The 14,615-nt window shown below is 48.8% G+C and overlaps 1 protein-coding gene across 1 annotated transcript; it reads right to left on the reverse strand.

Annotated features, from left to right (window-relative positions):
* Positions 1-13,068: 13,068 nt before the first annotated feature.
* Gp9 (glycoprotein IX (platelet)) lies at positions 13,069-14,329 on the reverse strand. Its single transcript, XM_005393739.2, has 2 exons — positions 14,255-14,329; positions 13,069-13,732 (listed from the first exon to the last, which is right to left on the reverse strand). The coding sequence occupies exon 2, from the start codon at positions 13,718-13,720 to the stop codon at positions 13,187-13,189; it is 534 nt and encodes a 177-aa protein (XP_005393796.1). The 5' UTR covers positions 13,721-13,732; positions 14,255-14,329; the 3' UTR covers positions 13,069-13,186.
* Positions 14,330-14,615: the final 286 nt, after the last annotated feature.

Below are 14,615 nucleotides of genomic sequence, written 5' to 3' on the forward strand. Positions count from 1 at the left end.
GGACTTGGACAGAAAACTTTAGAGAAAAATGAATTCAGCAATATAGCAAGATAAAAAATCAATAGAAAATAAATATCTTTACTATACATCAATAATAGACTAGCTGAGAAAGAAATCAGGAAAACAATTCCACTCACAATGGCTTCAAATAAAATATAATACTTACTAATCAATCTAACCAAGGATGTAAAAGCCCTATAGAAGGAAAATTTCACAACACTGAAGAAAGAAATTGAAGGCACAAGACAATGGAAATACCTCCCACGTTCATGGATTGGCAGAATTAATGTTGTCAAAATGTCCATATTATCAAACGTGATCTCCAGATTCAACACAATCCCCACCAGAATACCAGGGACATTCTTCACAGAACTAGAAAAGATAACCCTAAAACTCATATAGCTATGAATTTCATGGGAACACAAGACTCTCAGAATAACAACACTAAGCAAAAGAGTCAGGCTGGGGGATCACAATGCCTGCTTTCAAATTATACTACAAAGCTGTAGTAACAGAAATAGCATGACACTGGCACAAAAATAGGCCTGTAGGTCAGTGGAATAGAGGATACAGAAACCAACCTACACAGCTACCACCATCTGATTTTGGACAAAGGAGCCAAAAATACACGGAGAAAAGACAGCCTCTTTAATGGACAGAGCTTGGAAAACTAGTATCCACTTATAGAAGACTGAAACTAGACAGATTCCTGCCCTCACCCTATACAAAAAAATCAACTCAGAATGGATCAAGAGCTGGGGAATTAGCTCAGCAGCACAGTGCCTGCCTGGCAAGCACAAGGTCCTGATTTCGAGTCCCAGTACAAAAAAAAAAAAATCAAGGACCTTGGAATAGGACTTGCAATATTGAAGCCTCTAAAAGAAAATGTAGGGGAAACACCTTAAGTCGTAGGCACACACAAAGACTTCCTAAACAGGACTCTAATAAGCACAGGAAATAAGAAGAATCCACAAAGGGGATGACATCAAATTAAAAAGTTTCTGCACATCCTGGAAAATGCCAACAGAGTGAAGAGAAAGCCTATAGAAAGAGAGAAAATCTTCGCCATCTACTCTTCTGACAGGATTAATATACAAATAATATATAAATAACTTAAAATACAATTAATATACAAATAACTTAAAAATCTTCATACCAAAAAAAATCAAATAACGCAATCAGTAAATGGGCAAAAGAATTGAACAGACAGTTCTGAAAAAGTAGTACAAATGGCCAAGAAGCACATGAAAAAATGTTCACCATCTCTAGCATGAGGGAAATGTAAATTAAATCTCTATTGAGATTCTATCTCACCACAATCAGAATGGCTATCATCAAGAAGCCAGAAAATAAATGATGAAAAAGATGCCAGGAAAAAGAAGACTTTTATACTGCAAGTGGGTACAGAAATTAGTATGACCATAAAGGAAACTGATATGGAGATTCCTCAGAAAACAAAAAAATAGAGCTAGCATTGGATCCAGCTATTCCACTGCTTGGTACATACCCAGGGCAACTAAAGGGATACTAGAGGTGACTATATACACATGTTCAATGTGGCACAATTCACAAGAGCCAACATATGGAATCAGCCTACGTACCCATCAACACATCTACGGGCAAAGAAATTGCGGTGTCTATATACACAATGGGGTGTTCTACCATAAGGAAAATGGATGGATCATCCGTCATTTGCAAGAATGGATGCATCTGGACACTGTCATGTTGAGTGAAATAAGCCAGATTCAGACAAATACTCCATGTTCTCTCAAATATGTGGAATCTAAAAAAGATGACAAGAAAGTAGAAGGGAGGCTATTATTAGACAAGAGGAAGGAAAGAAGGGGGGCGTGTAAGAGTTGGTAAGGAGGGATATGACCAAAATATGTGCATTGCGGCTCCCTAAAAATGTAAAACTGAGCCGGGCGTGGTGGCGGATACTTGTAATCCCAGCATTCTGGAGCCTGTAGCAGGAGGATCGCTGCAGGTTTGAGGCCATCCTGTGTTCCATATGTGACTGCAGTGCCAGCCTGAGCTACAAAGTGAGACTCTCTCTCCAAAAAACAAATGTGAAAAATAGGGGAGGATTATGAGGGATAAAAAATAAAGCATATTTTTGTGCATATACAAGTCTGCCAAATTGAAACCCATTAAATTGTATAAAACCAGTAAAAGAGGAAATAAAAGAAAATTACAAAACATACAGGAAATAACTGAAGACACTAAAAGGTAGAAAGACCTCCCATGTTCATGGATTAGAAGAATAGATATTTTTTCAAATGTCCATACTACACAAGGTGATCTGCAGGTTCAATACAATCTTAATCAAAATTCCAATGAAATTCTTCACAAAATTAGGATAAAGTTCTAAAACTCATATGGAAGCAGAAAAGATCAATCTTGAGCAAAAAGAATAAAGCTGCAGCCACAAGCAGGTCAGGTTTTATTGGGAATACATGTTATTAGCCAGTCCCCCTAAGACGTTCATAGGCATCTTCCAAAGCAGGCTACAATCCTCAGGCCTCCATTAATAAACGTTTAAACTTGGCCTTTGGGGCTTTCAACAATGGGGGCCAAGTAGCAGCAAATGCCGAGGCCCAGGGGCGATAAGCACAGGCACAAAACCAAGCCAAACTTACTGCTTTAATATTAAAAATACAAAACCCTGCCTCCTCAAAAAGACCCCAAGTCTCCACTTACAAAGAGAAAAACTCAGGGGTCAGATGCTGCTGCCCCTGTGGAGCACAACCCCGCACAATTCCTGTAATAAGCACAACGCCTGTGGTAAGGGAGGCCCCTCTTCCCTTGGATGCACCCCCTGTACGTAGGAAAACACAAAAGGGAGACTGCCGCCTCCGCCATTTTGGAGGAGAGGCCCCTGCCTCCATTTTGGTGCCTGGATGGTTGAAGGTGTCCAAGGCCTCTCAAAGCCCTCTCAACAAAGTAAATATCACTCTACAGGTGCCCTGGGAAACTTGACAGATAAATTTTAATTTTCTTCTAGATACTGGGACTTATACATCTGCCTTGCTTGAATCCCCTGGATCCCTTTTGAATAAGGCCTATACTGTGACGGGTGTTGATGATACCCCGAGGGCCACTTTACAATACCTCTAACCTGCAGATTTGGGGAAATAATTCTCACTCGGGCTTTCCTAGTTTTCTCAAAATGTCTTTCCCCATTATTAGGAAGATATTTTTTTCCTCTTTAGGGGGAACTCTGACCCCAAAATATTCATCTCTTTTTGGCAAACATTAGTATCAGGCCCACTAGGCAATATATTTAGAGATACGCCTGAAAACATTTTATCTGAGGTAGATGCACAGACCTGGAATTTGAAAACCCCAGGAAAGGCAGTTCATACCCCAGCCTGATATCATTTCCGTAAAAAAAACAACCAAAGAACTATCTCCATAAATGACAGTACTCCACTACAGCCTCTAATTTCTAACTTCGACAAACAAAAAGTGCTCACTGCCCGTTCCCATATAATTCTCCCATTCTTCCCTGCTGAAACAAAATGGAGAATATCGGTTAGGTCAAGATTTGCAGGCTATTAATAAAGCTACAACTCCACTTTTCCTAGCCCACATACTATTGTAACCCAACTACCAGGTAGAACTACATGGTTTATTGTCTTAGGTCTTAAAGGCGCCTGCTTGTACATCCCGTTGCATTGTGACTCTCAAAATCTGTTTGCTTTTAAATGGACAGTGCTGCCTCAGGTTCAGAGACAGACCTCACTTATTTGAAAATATTAAGGTTTCCAACTTTAAAAAATGTGGCACTGGCCTAGTTTTGTGGAGCTCCTTATCTATAGCTATTACATTTCCTAGGGCCTACAGGATGCCTCATGTTCGCATAAAAGGCTCAGATAGTTCAATAATGAGTTAAGTATTTAGGACTTATTCTAACCCCAGAGGAACAAATTCTCACCCCTAAAGAAAAGGCAGCTCTTTTCAAACTAGGCCCACCTCAAGCTAAAAGACAGCCCAGGGACTTTCTAGGGACGGCTGGATCTTGCAGGATATAGATTTCCAGTTTCAGACGAATTATAAACCTACCCCCTATGAGGCCACACAAGGCCCTGACCGTGAGCTCCTACAATGGACTAAAAGACAACAAAAGCTTTTCAAAACTCAAGGACCTTTGCTGTCTGTTCCAGCTTTAAAAATTCCTCGTTTAAATAAGCTGTCTACCTTATGTATGGTGAAAAGACAGGACATAACACGGGGTCGGGGAGGGGGGGGCGGTGTCCTTATTCAAAGGCTGGGAGCCGCTCCTCAGCCTGTGGCCCACTTTTGTGCTATATGGATGGCCTGGATACTTCCGAGCTGCGCCTGCCACAGAAGTCCTGGTTGATGAAGCCACTCAGTTAACTCTAGGCACCCAGTAGGGGTTCAAAGTGTTTTCAAAATTAGAGGACACTAGTGGCTAACTAGAGCGCAGCTATCTAAATATCTAGCTCTCCTGTTAAGAATCTCCAGAGATTATGCTCAAGGTGTGCCAGACTTTGAATCCAGCAACCTTACATCCCACCCCAGGAGGCGATAGCCTGCTTCAGTCCTGGGCAGGAACTGCAGAACAGGTTTAGTCCAGCAGCCCTGATCTTAAAGATCAGCCCTCAGACAACCCCAGCACGTGCTAGTTCACTGATGGGAGCAGCCGCTGAAGTGACAGCACTTGGGGAGCGGGGTCATGGGGTCGTGTTTAGCCTCCAGGAGGTGACTGAGGCAAAGCCGCTTCCTTCAGACTCCTCAGCACAAAAAGCTACTGTCCATGCCCTTACCTGAGCCTTACAATTGGGAGCTAACAAGTGAGTCAGTATTTATACTGACTATAGATAGGCCTTCCTATAGTCCTTCATGCCTACGGGGCCATGCAGAAAAAAGGGGACTCTTAAAGAGTCACACAACAACAAAAACAAAGTCCTCAATTAAACACAGGCCTGAGACTCTTTCCTTCCAGCAGTGTGGCCGCCGACACGGAGGCCCTCATGCACTACAAAGGACTTCACAAAGCCAGTTCTCCCTTAATCCAGGGAAATGCCTTGGCAGGTCACAATGCCAAGCCAGCACTGAGAGGCCTCACAGATGGCTTTAATACCCCCACTCCAAAGCCCTTCCTGTTCAGAAATTTAAAAAAGAAAAAAAAAAAAAAAAAAAAACAGACAAAGGAAGCAAGGATATAAATCAAACAACAATGGCCAGTGGGTTAAAGAAAAAGATCCCAAAGTTTTATTTCCTGAGGCTGATTGATAAAAAATTATTGAAGGAATCCATGATTTATGTCACTCGGCAAGAGAAGCATTGACCGCCTTGGTCAGTTGTGCTTTTAGCAAGAAAAATGTCAAATCCACTCTATGAGACGTCACAAGGGCTTGGTCCCCTTTGCCTCCACAACAACCCAGGAGGAAAAGTGAAGCCTCCACCTTTGCTTAACGCAGTGCAAGGGGGAGGCCTCCCCAGGAGAGGACGGGCAACTGGACTTCACCCAGATACACCATGTTGGGGTACAAATACCTCTTCGTTTTTGCTGACACCTTCTCTGAGTGGATAAAAACATATCCCACCTGGACTAAAAAGGCCCAAAAAGTTGCTAAAGCTTTGTTAAAAGACACTGCTCCTAAATTTGGACTTCCTAAGCCACTTCAGTGATAATACACCATCTTTTGTCTCTAGAGTGACACAAAAAGTCTCACAAGCCTTAAAAATAACTTATTATCTTCATACCTCTTGGCACCCTCAGACACAAAAATAAGGTCAAAACCCAACTTAGATATTAAAACCACCTGACAAAATTATGCCAAAAACCATGGCTTTACTCAGGACCAAAATTGCTCCTAAAGTCTCTGTCCAAATCTAAGCCTTTTTTGAATGCTCTGTGGGAGGCCATTTCCAGCTTCAGCTCTAGTCACTGACCCTAAAACACAAAAAGTGATGAAATACATCATCAGTCTAGGTCAGATACAGAATCTGGCTTTACTCAGATATGACCATGAAGTCCTTCCTATACCAGATTCTGCCACTCGTATCCCTAAAATTCAACCCAGTGATTATGTGTTAAAGTCTGAAAAAAAGAATCACCTTTAGACCATCCCCTCCCTAAATGGAAGTGCCCCTCCCAAGTTCTTTTAAACAGACCCACAGCTGTCAAGCTAGAAGGACTGACACCATGGGTTCAGCTGTGAAGAATTAAACCGGTTCCTTTGGAGACTTTACAAGATCAAAATGTCAAGGAGACAGGGACCTGGGATCAATACTCCCGCAAGTCTTTGGAGGACTTACAGATTCTATTCCAAAAACTTAAGGCTGATTCAAGATAAGTTTATTTTGCTAAGATATATTCTCTCACAGCTACACTGTTTGCTAAAATCAAAGTCAGACAATTCATTTTTCTCTTAACCCTTGTACCATTCTCCAGCGGGAAAACTAATGTTTTCCTTGACTGGGCTCAGCAATATGCCAAAAACATTAAGATACATTCTTTTTTTTTTTTTTTTTTTTGTTTTTTTTGGTTTTTCTCCAGTACCGGGAACCGAACTCACGACCTTGCGCTTGCCAGGCAGGCGCTTTGCCGCTGAGCTAAATCCCCAGGCCCCTAAGATACATTCTTGATTTTTGGACAGTTGCCCACTTCTAGTGCATCTGTGTCTCTGTGGTGGATATCACATTTACAGGGAGATGACAGGATAAAGCATCAAAATGTTTCAAAACAACTACAAAGTATGACACTTTTTTTTTAATTGTTTTTGAGACAGGATCTCAATATGTACTTCAGGCTGACCTTGACCTCACTGTGTAGCCCAGGCTGGCCTCAAACTCACAGCAATCCTCCTGCCTCAGCCTCCCAAGGGCTGGGATTACAGGCATGCACCACCACGCCAGTGACACCAATTTTAAAGCTTGCTACCAGTTCTAATGTCTCTCAGTGGCCTATAAATGAGACTCTTAATAAAAAAGGAACCATGGGAAGATTTTTTTTTCTCCAGCCACAATTAATACTCAGATAAAAATATAGAGCTCTTGATCTACCCCACACTCCTAAGACTCCCATGGTGAAAGAAAACCATCAATTAACAGATGAATGTTTTCAGGTCTGGGATAAACATATCTGGCTGATATTTACTATGGGATAACTCAGCCAACTACAACCCCCCCCCCATACTTACGATAAACAAACCAATGCCACCCAAAATATGGGACAGTTTCCTACACAAAGCTATAATCACGCTATTGTATTAAGATATACTGATTTAGATTGCTGCTAACTAAAAGACAAGCGCTAAACTAAGATGGTCAGCCCCAAATGGTGGTGCCCAGTGGCTCTGTGGCACAAGCCTATGGCCTTGGTTGCCTCCAGGGTGGTTAAAAAGATGTCCACTAGGTAGAAGGACGCTGGGTTAAAACCACAGATTGAGCAGCCAACCTCCCAGTCTTGCGACACCAGTGAAGCAGATCCCTTTTTCACTGATATGATCATTGGCCCTTTACCTTTATTCCACAAATAGGACTTAAAAATATAATGGGCACATTAAATCTCTTACCAACTGTGCCCCAAATCTCTAAGTCACACTGTAGAGGGTATTTTCGTTACTAAATTCAAAAGTAAAAACGATGACTTTGTAAAACCATCTTAGAAAACCAAAGGGCCCTAGATATTCTAAGGACAGCACAAGATAGAGCCTGTGCCACAAGCCGAACACTGGGCTGTGTGTCCATCCCTGAGAACTCTCCAAATGTGTCTGCCGCATTATAAGAGCTACATTCCCAGGTCGGTGCAATGTCAGACTCTGTCAATGACTGGCTGGTGTCCGGGTTTTCTAAAATAGCCTGGTAGAAAAAGTTCTCATTTCTCTGGCTATGATACTACACACTGAAATCTTTTTATGTTACATGATCCATTATTGTTTGGGCTAATGTCTCGTATGCCTCTGCCCTCTCTTTTGGACTATTCAAGAATGATGGTTTTACAAATGACAAAAGCTGATATTCCTAGGTCTCTATTAGGTCAAAGAGACTTGCGGTCCCTGGCTAGACAGGGTAATGCCCCTCCTCCATGTAAAAAAAAAAGTCATATGATACATATGAATTTGGACTGTCGGGCCTTCTGCACACTCTTAAAACTAAGGGACCAAAGTCTCGCTGAGAAGAATAAGATAGGATAAAAGAAATAAAAGGCAGGTTTAAAAAAAGAGACAAAAAAATCATCACTAAAAGCTGTATTTTATCCAAAGACTGAAACTTCCAGGATTTAGCTAAAGTCACCCGAAATAGCCCGGTGCCAACGTTCTGTGACTAGAACTACACCTCCTCCCTCCCAGACCCGTTAACAAAAGACCATATATTGGCCTGATTACAAAGTAAACAAAAAGTTGAATAAATCCACCTAATGTTTAAATCACCTATTCAAAAAAATAAAATCCATGCCTGCTAACAAGCTAGTTCTTTTTTTGGTGGGGGGAGGGCACATTTTTCCCTAGCTTTCCACCCCTTCAAAAAAAGTAGAAATGTATAAAGTTCCCAGCTGTAACACGTCTCATCTTCCGACACCACCACTCCCCTCTTCAGTGTGTTTTGCATCCTCTGCCTTTGCCTCCTTAATCCTATTTGTGTTCCTTTCTAGCATGCTCTGTAAATTTTTTTTCTGTGACAGGAATCAGTGCGCATTCTATAGAGGTGTGGGTTAAGTCTGGGAAACTCTCAGACTCAGGCCCCCCAACCCCATGACAGTTTATGTCCCTAAGTTGCCCAAGGTAGGCTCAAATTTGCAATGCTCCTGCCTCAGCCTCCTGAACAGCTAGGATTATAGGCATGGGCCACCGTGCCTGGCTTTTGAAATTGTGTGTGGTGTTGGGGATCAAATCCTTGGGCCCAAGGCAAGCACTCTACCACTGAGCTGAACCCTCAGCTCAGCAAAGAATTCAAGTAGATTTTTTTGTCTTTTTGAGACAAGGTCTCGCTATGCAGTTCAGGCTGGCCTTGAGCTTACTCTGTAGCCCAGGCTGGTCTCGGATTTGCAACAATCCTCCTGCCTCAGCCTCCCAAGTGCTGGGATAACAGGCGTGTGCCACCATGCAAGGCAAGAATTCAAGTAGATCTAAATATACATTTTTTAAAACCAGGAGAATCACAATTAACCTGCACTCTGAAAGGAGAGGCACACGTCATTTCCAGACAGAGAGTGAAACTGAGCCATCCAACAGCAGCTTCCCCAAAAGCCACTCAGACTGACCTCAACACACAGCCAAAGAACCCTAGGCCCTGCTGGAACCAAAGGTCTGGAGCAGAACCTGAGAAAAGAGAACTGGAGCTTGTGGACCTCGATTAGAAGCGAGGGGTTGCAGGAAGGACAGGGATTAGATCCCCCTGAGCCTGTGTGCATACTTCCCAGGTATTACCAATCAACTCCCTATTCCCTTCACCACAACCCACTGAAGTGCCTTTGCTGCTGAGGGGGACAGACTGGGGCTGGCTCCCAGCACCACGTTATTGGCTTCCGTGTGCGTTGTCCAAACCCTTGGGAACAGGAGTCTGTGCTGTTCATTGTTAGCTTAGGAGACATCCCATTTCTAATTGTAGGGCGAGGCATGGATCGCCAGCAGGCCCTGTGCTCTAGCCCCAGTGCTCCTCAAATCCATCCATCCACACTCCACCGATTTATGCATAGACTACACTCTAGCGCTGACTTTCCACACTTGCATCTCCTCTGGGAGCATCTCAGACTCTCTCCCCAACGTTCTGAGAGAAAGGACAACCCCTGTATTCTTTAAAGCCACCCTTTATTGCACTGGCCACACAATAGTCATGATTGGAACCCAGGCCCCGCTGTTCCAGGGTCGGGATGCTTCTGGGGGCAGGAGACGCACCGGCTCCTGGCGCAGAAGTTCACCCCAAAGCCGTCCACTGGTGGGGATGAGCTGGGGGCTGAGCTGCCACAGAACCAACCCAGGGCAGGCGGCCTGCCTGGAAATTTTGTCCTGGACTTCCCTCCCTGCCGCCAAAAGTTAAGTGTTGAATCTTGAAGATATCTTTCACATTTCAGTTTTATTTAAGCACTCACACCAGGCAGAGTGGTGCGCACCTGTAATCCTTTTCTCTTGGTGTGCGACTCAATCTTCTGTTGCGGTGCTCTGGCCCAGCTGCTTTCTGCAGAGACCTCGTGGGGCAGTGGACAGCCAAGGCTCGCCTGCCGCTCATCCTGGGCACACAGGGAGGGCACATTTCTGGGTGGCTCTCGCGGCTGGGGTGCCCAGTGGCTGGGATCTAGGTGGCACTGCCTGCGAGCGCAGTCTACGCCACCTCTAGGCTTGGCCACGGGCACTGCGCTGTCCTCTTTGCCTCCGCTCTCCCGCTGGCCAGACAAAGCAGAGCAGCAGGGGGCTCCCCAAGGGCCCTGGGCGCTGGATGCACCGGAGCTGGCTCCCTGTGACGGACTCCTGGTGGGCCACCATCCGTGCCGGGCAGGAGTGACGGGAGAAGCTGAGGGCAGGCGGCTGGCTGGTCTCAGAAGCAGGTATCAGTCACCTCGGCACATGCTCTAAGTGCAGGTGGGTTTTAACAGCACCCTTCAAGGACAGGACCATGATGGATGTTACGGGGTCCCCAGGATGGATCAATGAGGCCACCAGACTCTGCATGTGGCTTATGATAGGCGTGAGGTACACCGGTGCGTGGAGCTCCCGGTGCCGGCAGCTGTGCTGTGGCAGCTCTGTGACGGAGTGGGGTGGCGGGAGGCCTGTGTCAGCTGGCGCCGTGGTGGCTGTGGAGCGTGTTCCTGGCGGGGAGGAGGGCATTGCTGCTGATGGCCGCAGCGGCATTCCCTGCTGCTGACGGTGGTTTGACGCGGGTGGCCGGCGGGGGGTGGGGTGGGAGCTGTGGAAAGGGTGGGGCTTGTGCAGGGGGCGCCCTGTTGGCGGCCTTGCCGTGTGAGACGGAGATAGGGTGGTGGAGGCGGGGCTGTGGTTTGAAGCCCCCACCCCGCCCAGCCATGTGTGGGAACTTAATTCCCAGTGTAACAGCGATCAGAAACGGAGGCTTTTGGAGGTGACAAGTCATGGGCTGGAGGGCATGGGTGGGCCCATTCGGTCCCCCTTCTCTTCTGCAGTGAGAGGGTCCCCAGCAGACACTGAAAGCTGGTGCCTTGATTTTGGACTTAGCAGCCTTCTGAATGGTGAGAAATAAGTCGTTATTGTCCATAAATAACTGTTAAACAGCCTCGTGTGTGTGTGTGTGTGTGTGTGTGTGTGTGTGTGTGTGTGTGTGTGTGTGTGTACGTGGTACTGGGATTGCACCCCTTCACACTAAGCCACACTTTCTCCCCTTCAATGTGGAGGCAGGGTCTTGCTAAGTCACTAAGCTGTTTGAGTTTATGATCGCACTGCCTCAGCCTCCCCGAAGTACTGGGATTATAAGCATGCAGCACCGTGCCTGCGAAAGGTTTATTTGCATTCCTAGTTTCAGTCCATGATCACTTGGCCCAGCAGCTTTCAGGCTTCCAGTGAGACGGTCCCTTATAGTGGGACCATGTGGCAAAAAATATCTGCTCACCTCTTGGTGGCTGGGAAGCTAAGAGGGCTCCCAATATCCCCTTCAAGGGCACCCCCATAACTAACTTCCTTCCCTAGGCCCCGCCTCCAGGCTGGGGACCACACTCACGGGCCTTGGGGGGACACATCAGACTCCAGCCACACCCCATTCTGTGGTCATTGTTCTAGCAGCACTGTGGAAAAAGAGAAATGGTGAGCTTCCTGCGTCCCCAGGGCTCTGGTTTCCTGGGGCTCCCTTGGGACCAGCTGTCCACTTTGGGAAACCCCCGCCTGGCTGCTGAAGGTCCTCCACCCCTCCTCAGCCTCAGGGGACTCATTCCCTGGGGAGGCCGAGCCCCTGGAAGGTTGATCAAGACAGCCTGACAGACAGTTGGATGGCCCAACACCCCAAAGCCTCAGGAGAGAGTGGGGCGAGGACAGAATTTAGGGGCAGGTGACTGATCTGGGTTATAGCCCACATGGGAGTTGGGGGGAAGGGCCTTAGTTCCAGGGACTGCAAGGCTCCAGAAGCTTCTGTGTACCTGTGAAAGAGGACAGAGCCGGTGGCCAACAACAGACCTGCTCCTCCTCCACATCCTGCGGAGGAGGACGTTGCCTGGCCCGCCTGGTTTCCAGGACAACCAAGAACGTGAGGGGCTTCGCCCAGAGCACAGGCTCTGGCTGTGGTCATTGGGCAGCCTGGCTGTGTAAGAGCTGACTTTTACTGCAGAAACTAAACCCAGCCCCGAGACTGCGTCTGGGCGACTCATGTGCTTCCTTCATTCTGCTGACACATATGTTTTAAGGTTTTGATTGAGTCGCCAGCACTGCAAGGACAGAGATGGGGTGCAAAAATCAAGGTCTCCAACCTCCCTGGTACCCGGGCTCCTGAGTTCACATCTGCATCCACATCTGCATCCACATCCGCATCCACATCCGTATGTGATGGCCACTGGCCAAGCCCCTCTGGATGGAACATGGGCTTCCTGGCTTGCTGCAGTCCCCACCCTTCCCTGCTGTCCCCCACTCTGAGTTTGGGGTACCAGTCCCTTCCTGACCTCTGTGGGTCAGTGACCTCTAGCCTCACTCTGTGCCCACTTGCTCTTCCTGGTGGCCTCCTGTGACCCTAACTGGCACCGTACTTAACTCATGGGGCTCCTGTGGGAAACCCTCATGGGAAGGGATCTTAGACTATGGAGATGGAGCTCCCCGGAATCTTTGGGACACCCTGTCCTGCTCACTGCAAGCTTCCGGTGGACTTGGAGACGGGGCTGAATACTATTGCAAAGTTGGCCTGGGTCATCCTGGAGCCCCATGCAGCAGAGAGCAGAAGCCATGAGAATCAGAGTCCACAACCTGGCTTGGGACCTCTGGACATTGTGGGGTGCAAGGTGACTGCATGGGGGAGGTAGGACAGCTCGTGCTCCTGGGAATCTGAGGTACAGAGAAGCCCCAGCCGCTATCTGGTCATAACAGAATGAGCCCGGGGTTGTAGAAGCAGCCAGATTCAGGTGCTGGGAGAAAACCCAGTACTCCACGCTTGGGTAAAATGACTAAGCAGCCGGTTTATTTTGAGGCTTCTGACGGTTTGGGGTGAGCGGAGTTGTTGGGCTCTGGGGAGCTTCCCCAGGGCCAGGGGCGGCTGTGGGCTCCTGACTTCAGCCCAGGGACCTTGTGGAGGTGCACAGCAGGCCAGCCAGGAGAGCCACGTCCACGGCCATCACAGCCACCAGCACCGCGTCCCACCAGAGCCCAGGGAGGGCCCGGGGCGCCTGCAGCTGCCAGCCACAGTTGCCCAGCTGGTAACCCGTCAGCTGGTCCAGCGGGTGGTGGGCAGCGCGGTCGGGGCTGGCGCACAGGACGTCCGGCAGGGAGGCAGGCATGTGGTCCTCCAGCCAGAGGCGCAGGTAGGTGAGGCCGCAGTCACAGTGCCAGGGGTTCTGCGACACGTCGAGGACCCACAGCTGGGGCAGGTGGTCAAAGGCGCCCGGGGGCACGGAGCGCAGGCTGTTGTTGGCCAGCAGGAGGTGGCGCGTGCTGCTGGGCAGGGGGGGCAGGGCCGTGAGCCCTCGCCCCGCACAGTCCACACGCAGCCCCATGGTTTCCAGGGCCTGGCAGCTGCACGGGGCCGGGCAGTTCTGCGTGGCAGCTGCCACGGTGCAGAGCAGGAGCAGAAGCCCCCAGGCGGGCATCGGGCAGGCGGGCTGTGGGGAGAGAGGCTCGAGGAGGGGCCGCTGACGGGACCCGGGACAAGGGGCGCTCACCTCCCTCCTTAGCTTTCCCCTCAGTGGGACGGGGTGGCGCTGAAGGCCTCACGGACCCTCGCTGGACACCGAGAGGCAGGACAGGGAGGGGGGCTGAGTGTGGGGTGTGCTCTTGGGAGGGGACTCCCTGGACCCCAGCTCCTGCTTAAGGTGCGGGGAACACACGACAGCTCAGGGAGTCCCAGCCCTGGCCCGCGGCCCCCGGGAGAGACGGCGCCTGGGGTCCGACCAGCGAGGGCCGCAGATCACCTGTCCGATGGGCTCCCGGCCGTGTGAACGGAAGCGCTGTTTCCTCTCTTTCAACAGTTTTCCCCGCCAGGGCCCGGGCCCAGCACGCCTCAGTGACCACTCACTGACTCAGCTAAGGAATCTGGGGCCAGAGGTGGCCTCCTCGCTCCCGGCCAGCCCAGCAGGAGCGGCCGCCATGCAGGAGGTGTGCTGGCTGATCAGGAGGCCACTTACCTGCCAGGCCTTCCGTTGGGGCCGTTTCTGTGACTTGCTCCGACCCGACGCAGCCGGCAGCGACAGCACTGTGAGAGGCAGTGGCTGGTAGCTGCGGGGAGGCCGGAAATGATGAAAATAGCCTGGCTTATCCCAAGTGCTGCTGAGGGCTATCTCCAGAGCCAGGAGGTCCGGGGGCCTTGGGCCCAGAACCACAGGCTGACCCAAGTTTAGGGAAGGGCGTCCCCTTCCATCCCAGTCTCCCCGGGGTTCCAGTGCTGCATCTGTAGGAGACCTGAAATGGCCCCTAACCTGGTCCCAGGAGGTTCCCAGGGCTTCCCAGAGGAGAAAGCCCCTGAGATGAGGGACTCTGCGGTTGTTT

This window comes from Chinchilla lanigera, unplaced genomic scaffold (assembly GCF_000276665.1).
Source record: "Chinchilla lanigera isolate Chin_1 unplaced genomic scaffold, ChiLan1.0 scaffold00049, whole genome shotgun sequence".
NCBI lineage: Eukaryota > Metazoa > Chordata > Mammalia > Rodentia > Chinchillidae > Chinchilla > Chinchilla lanigera.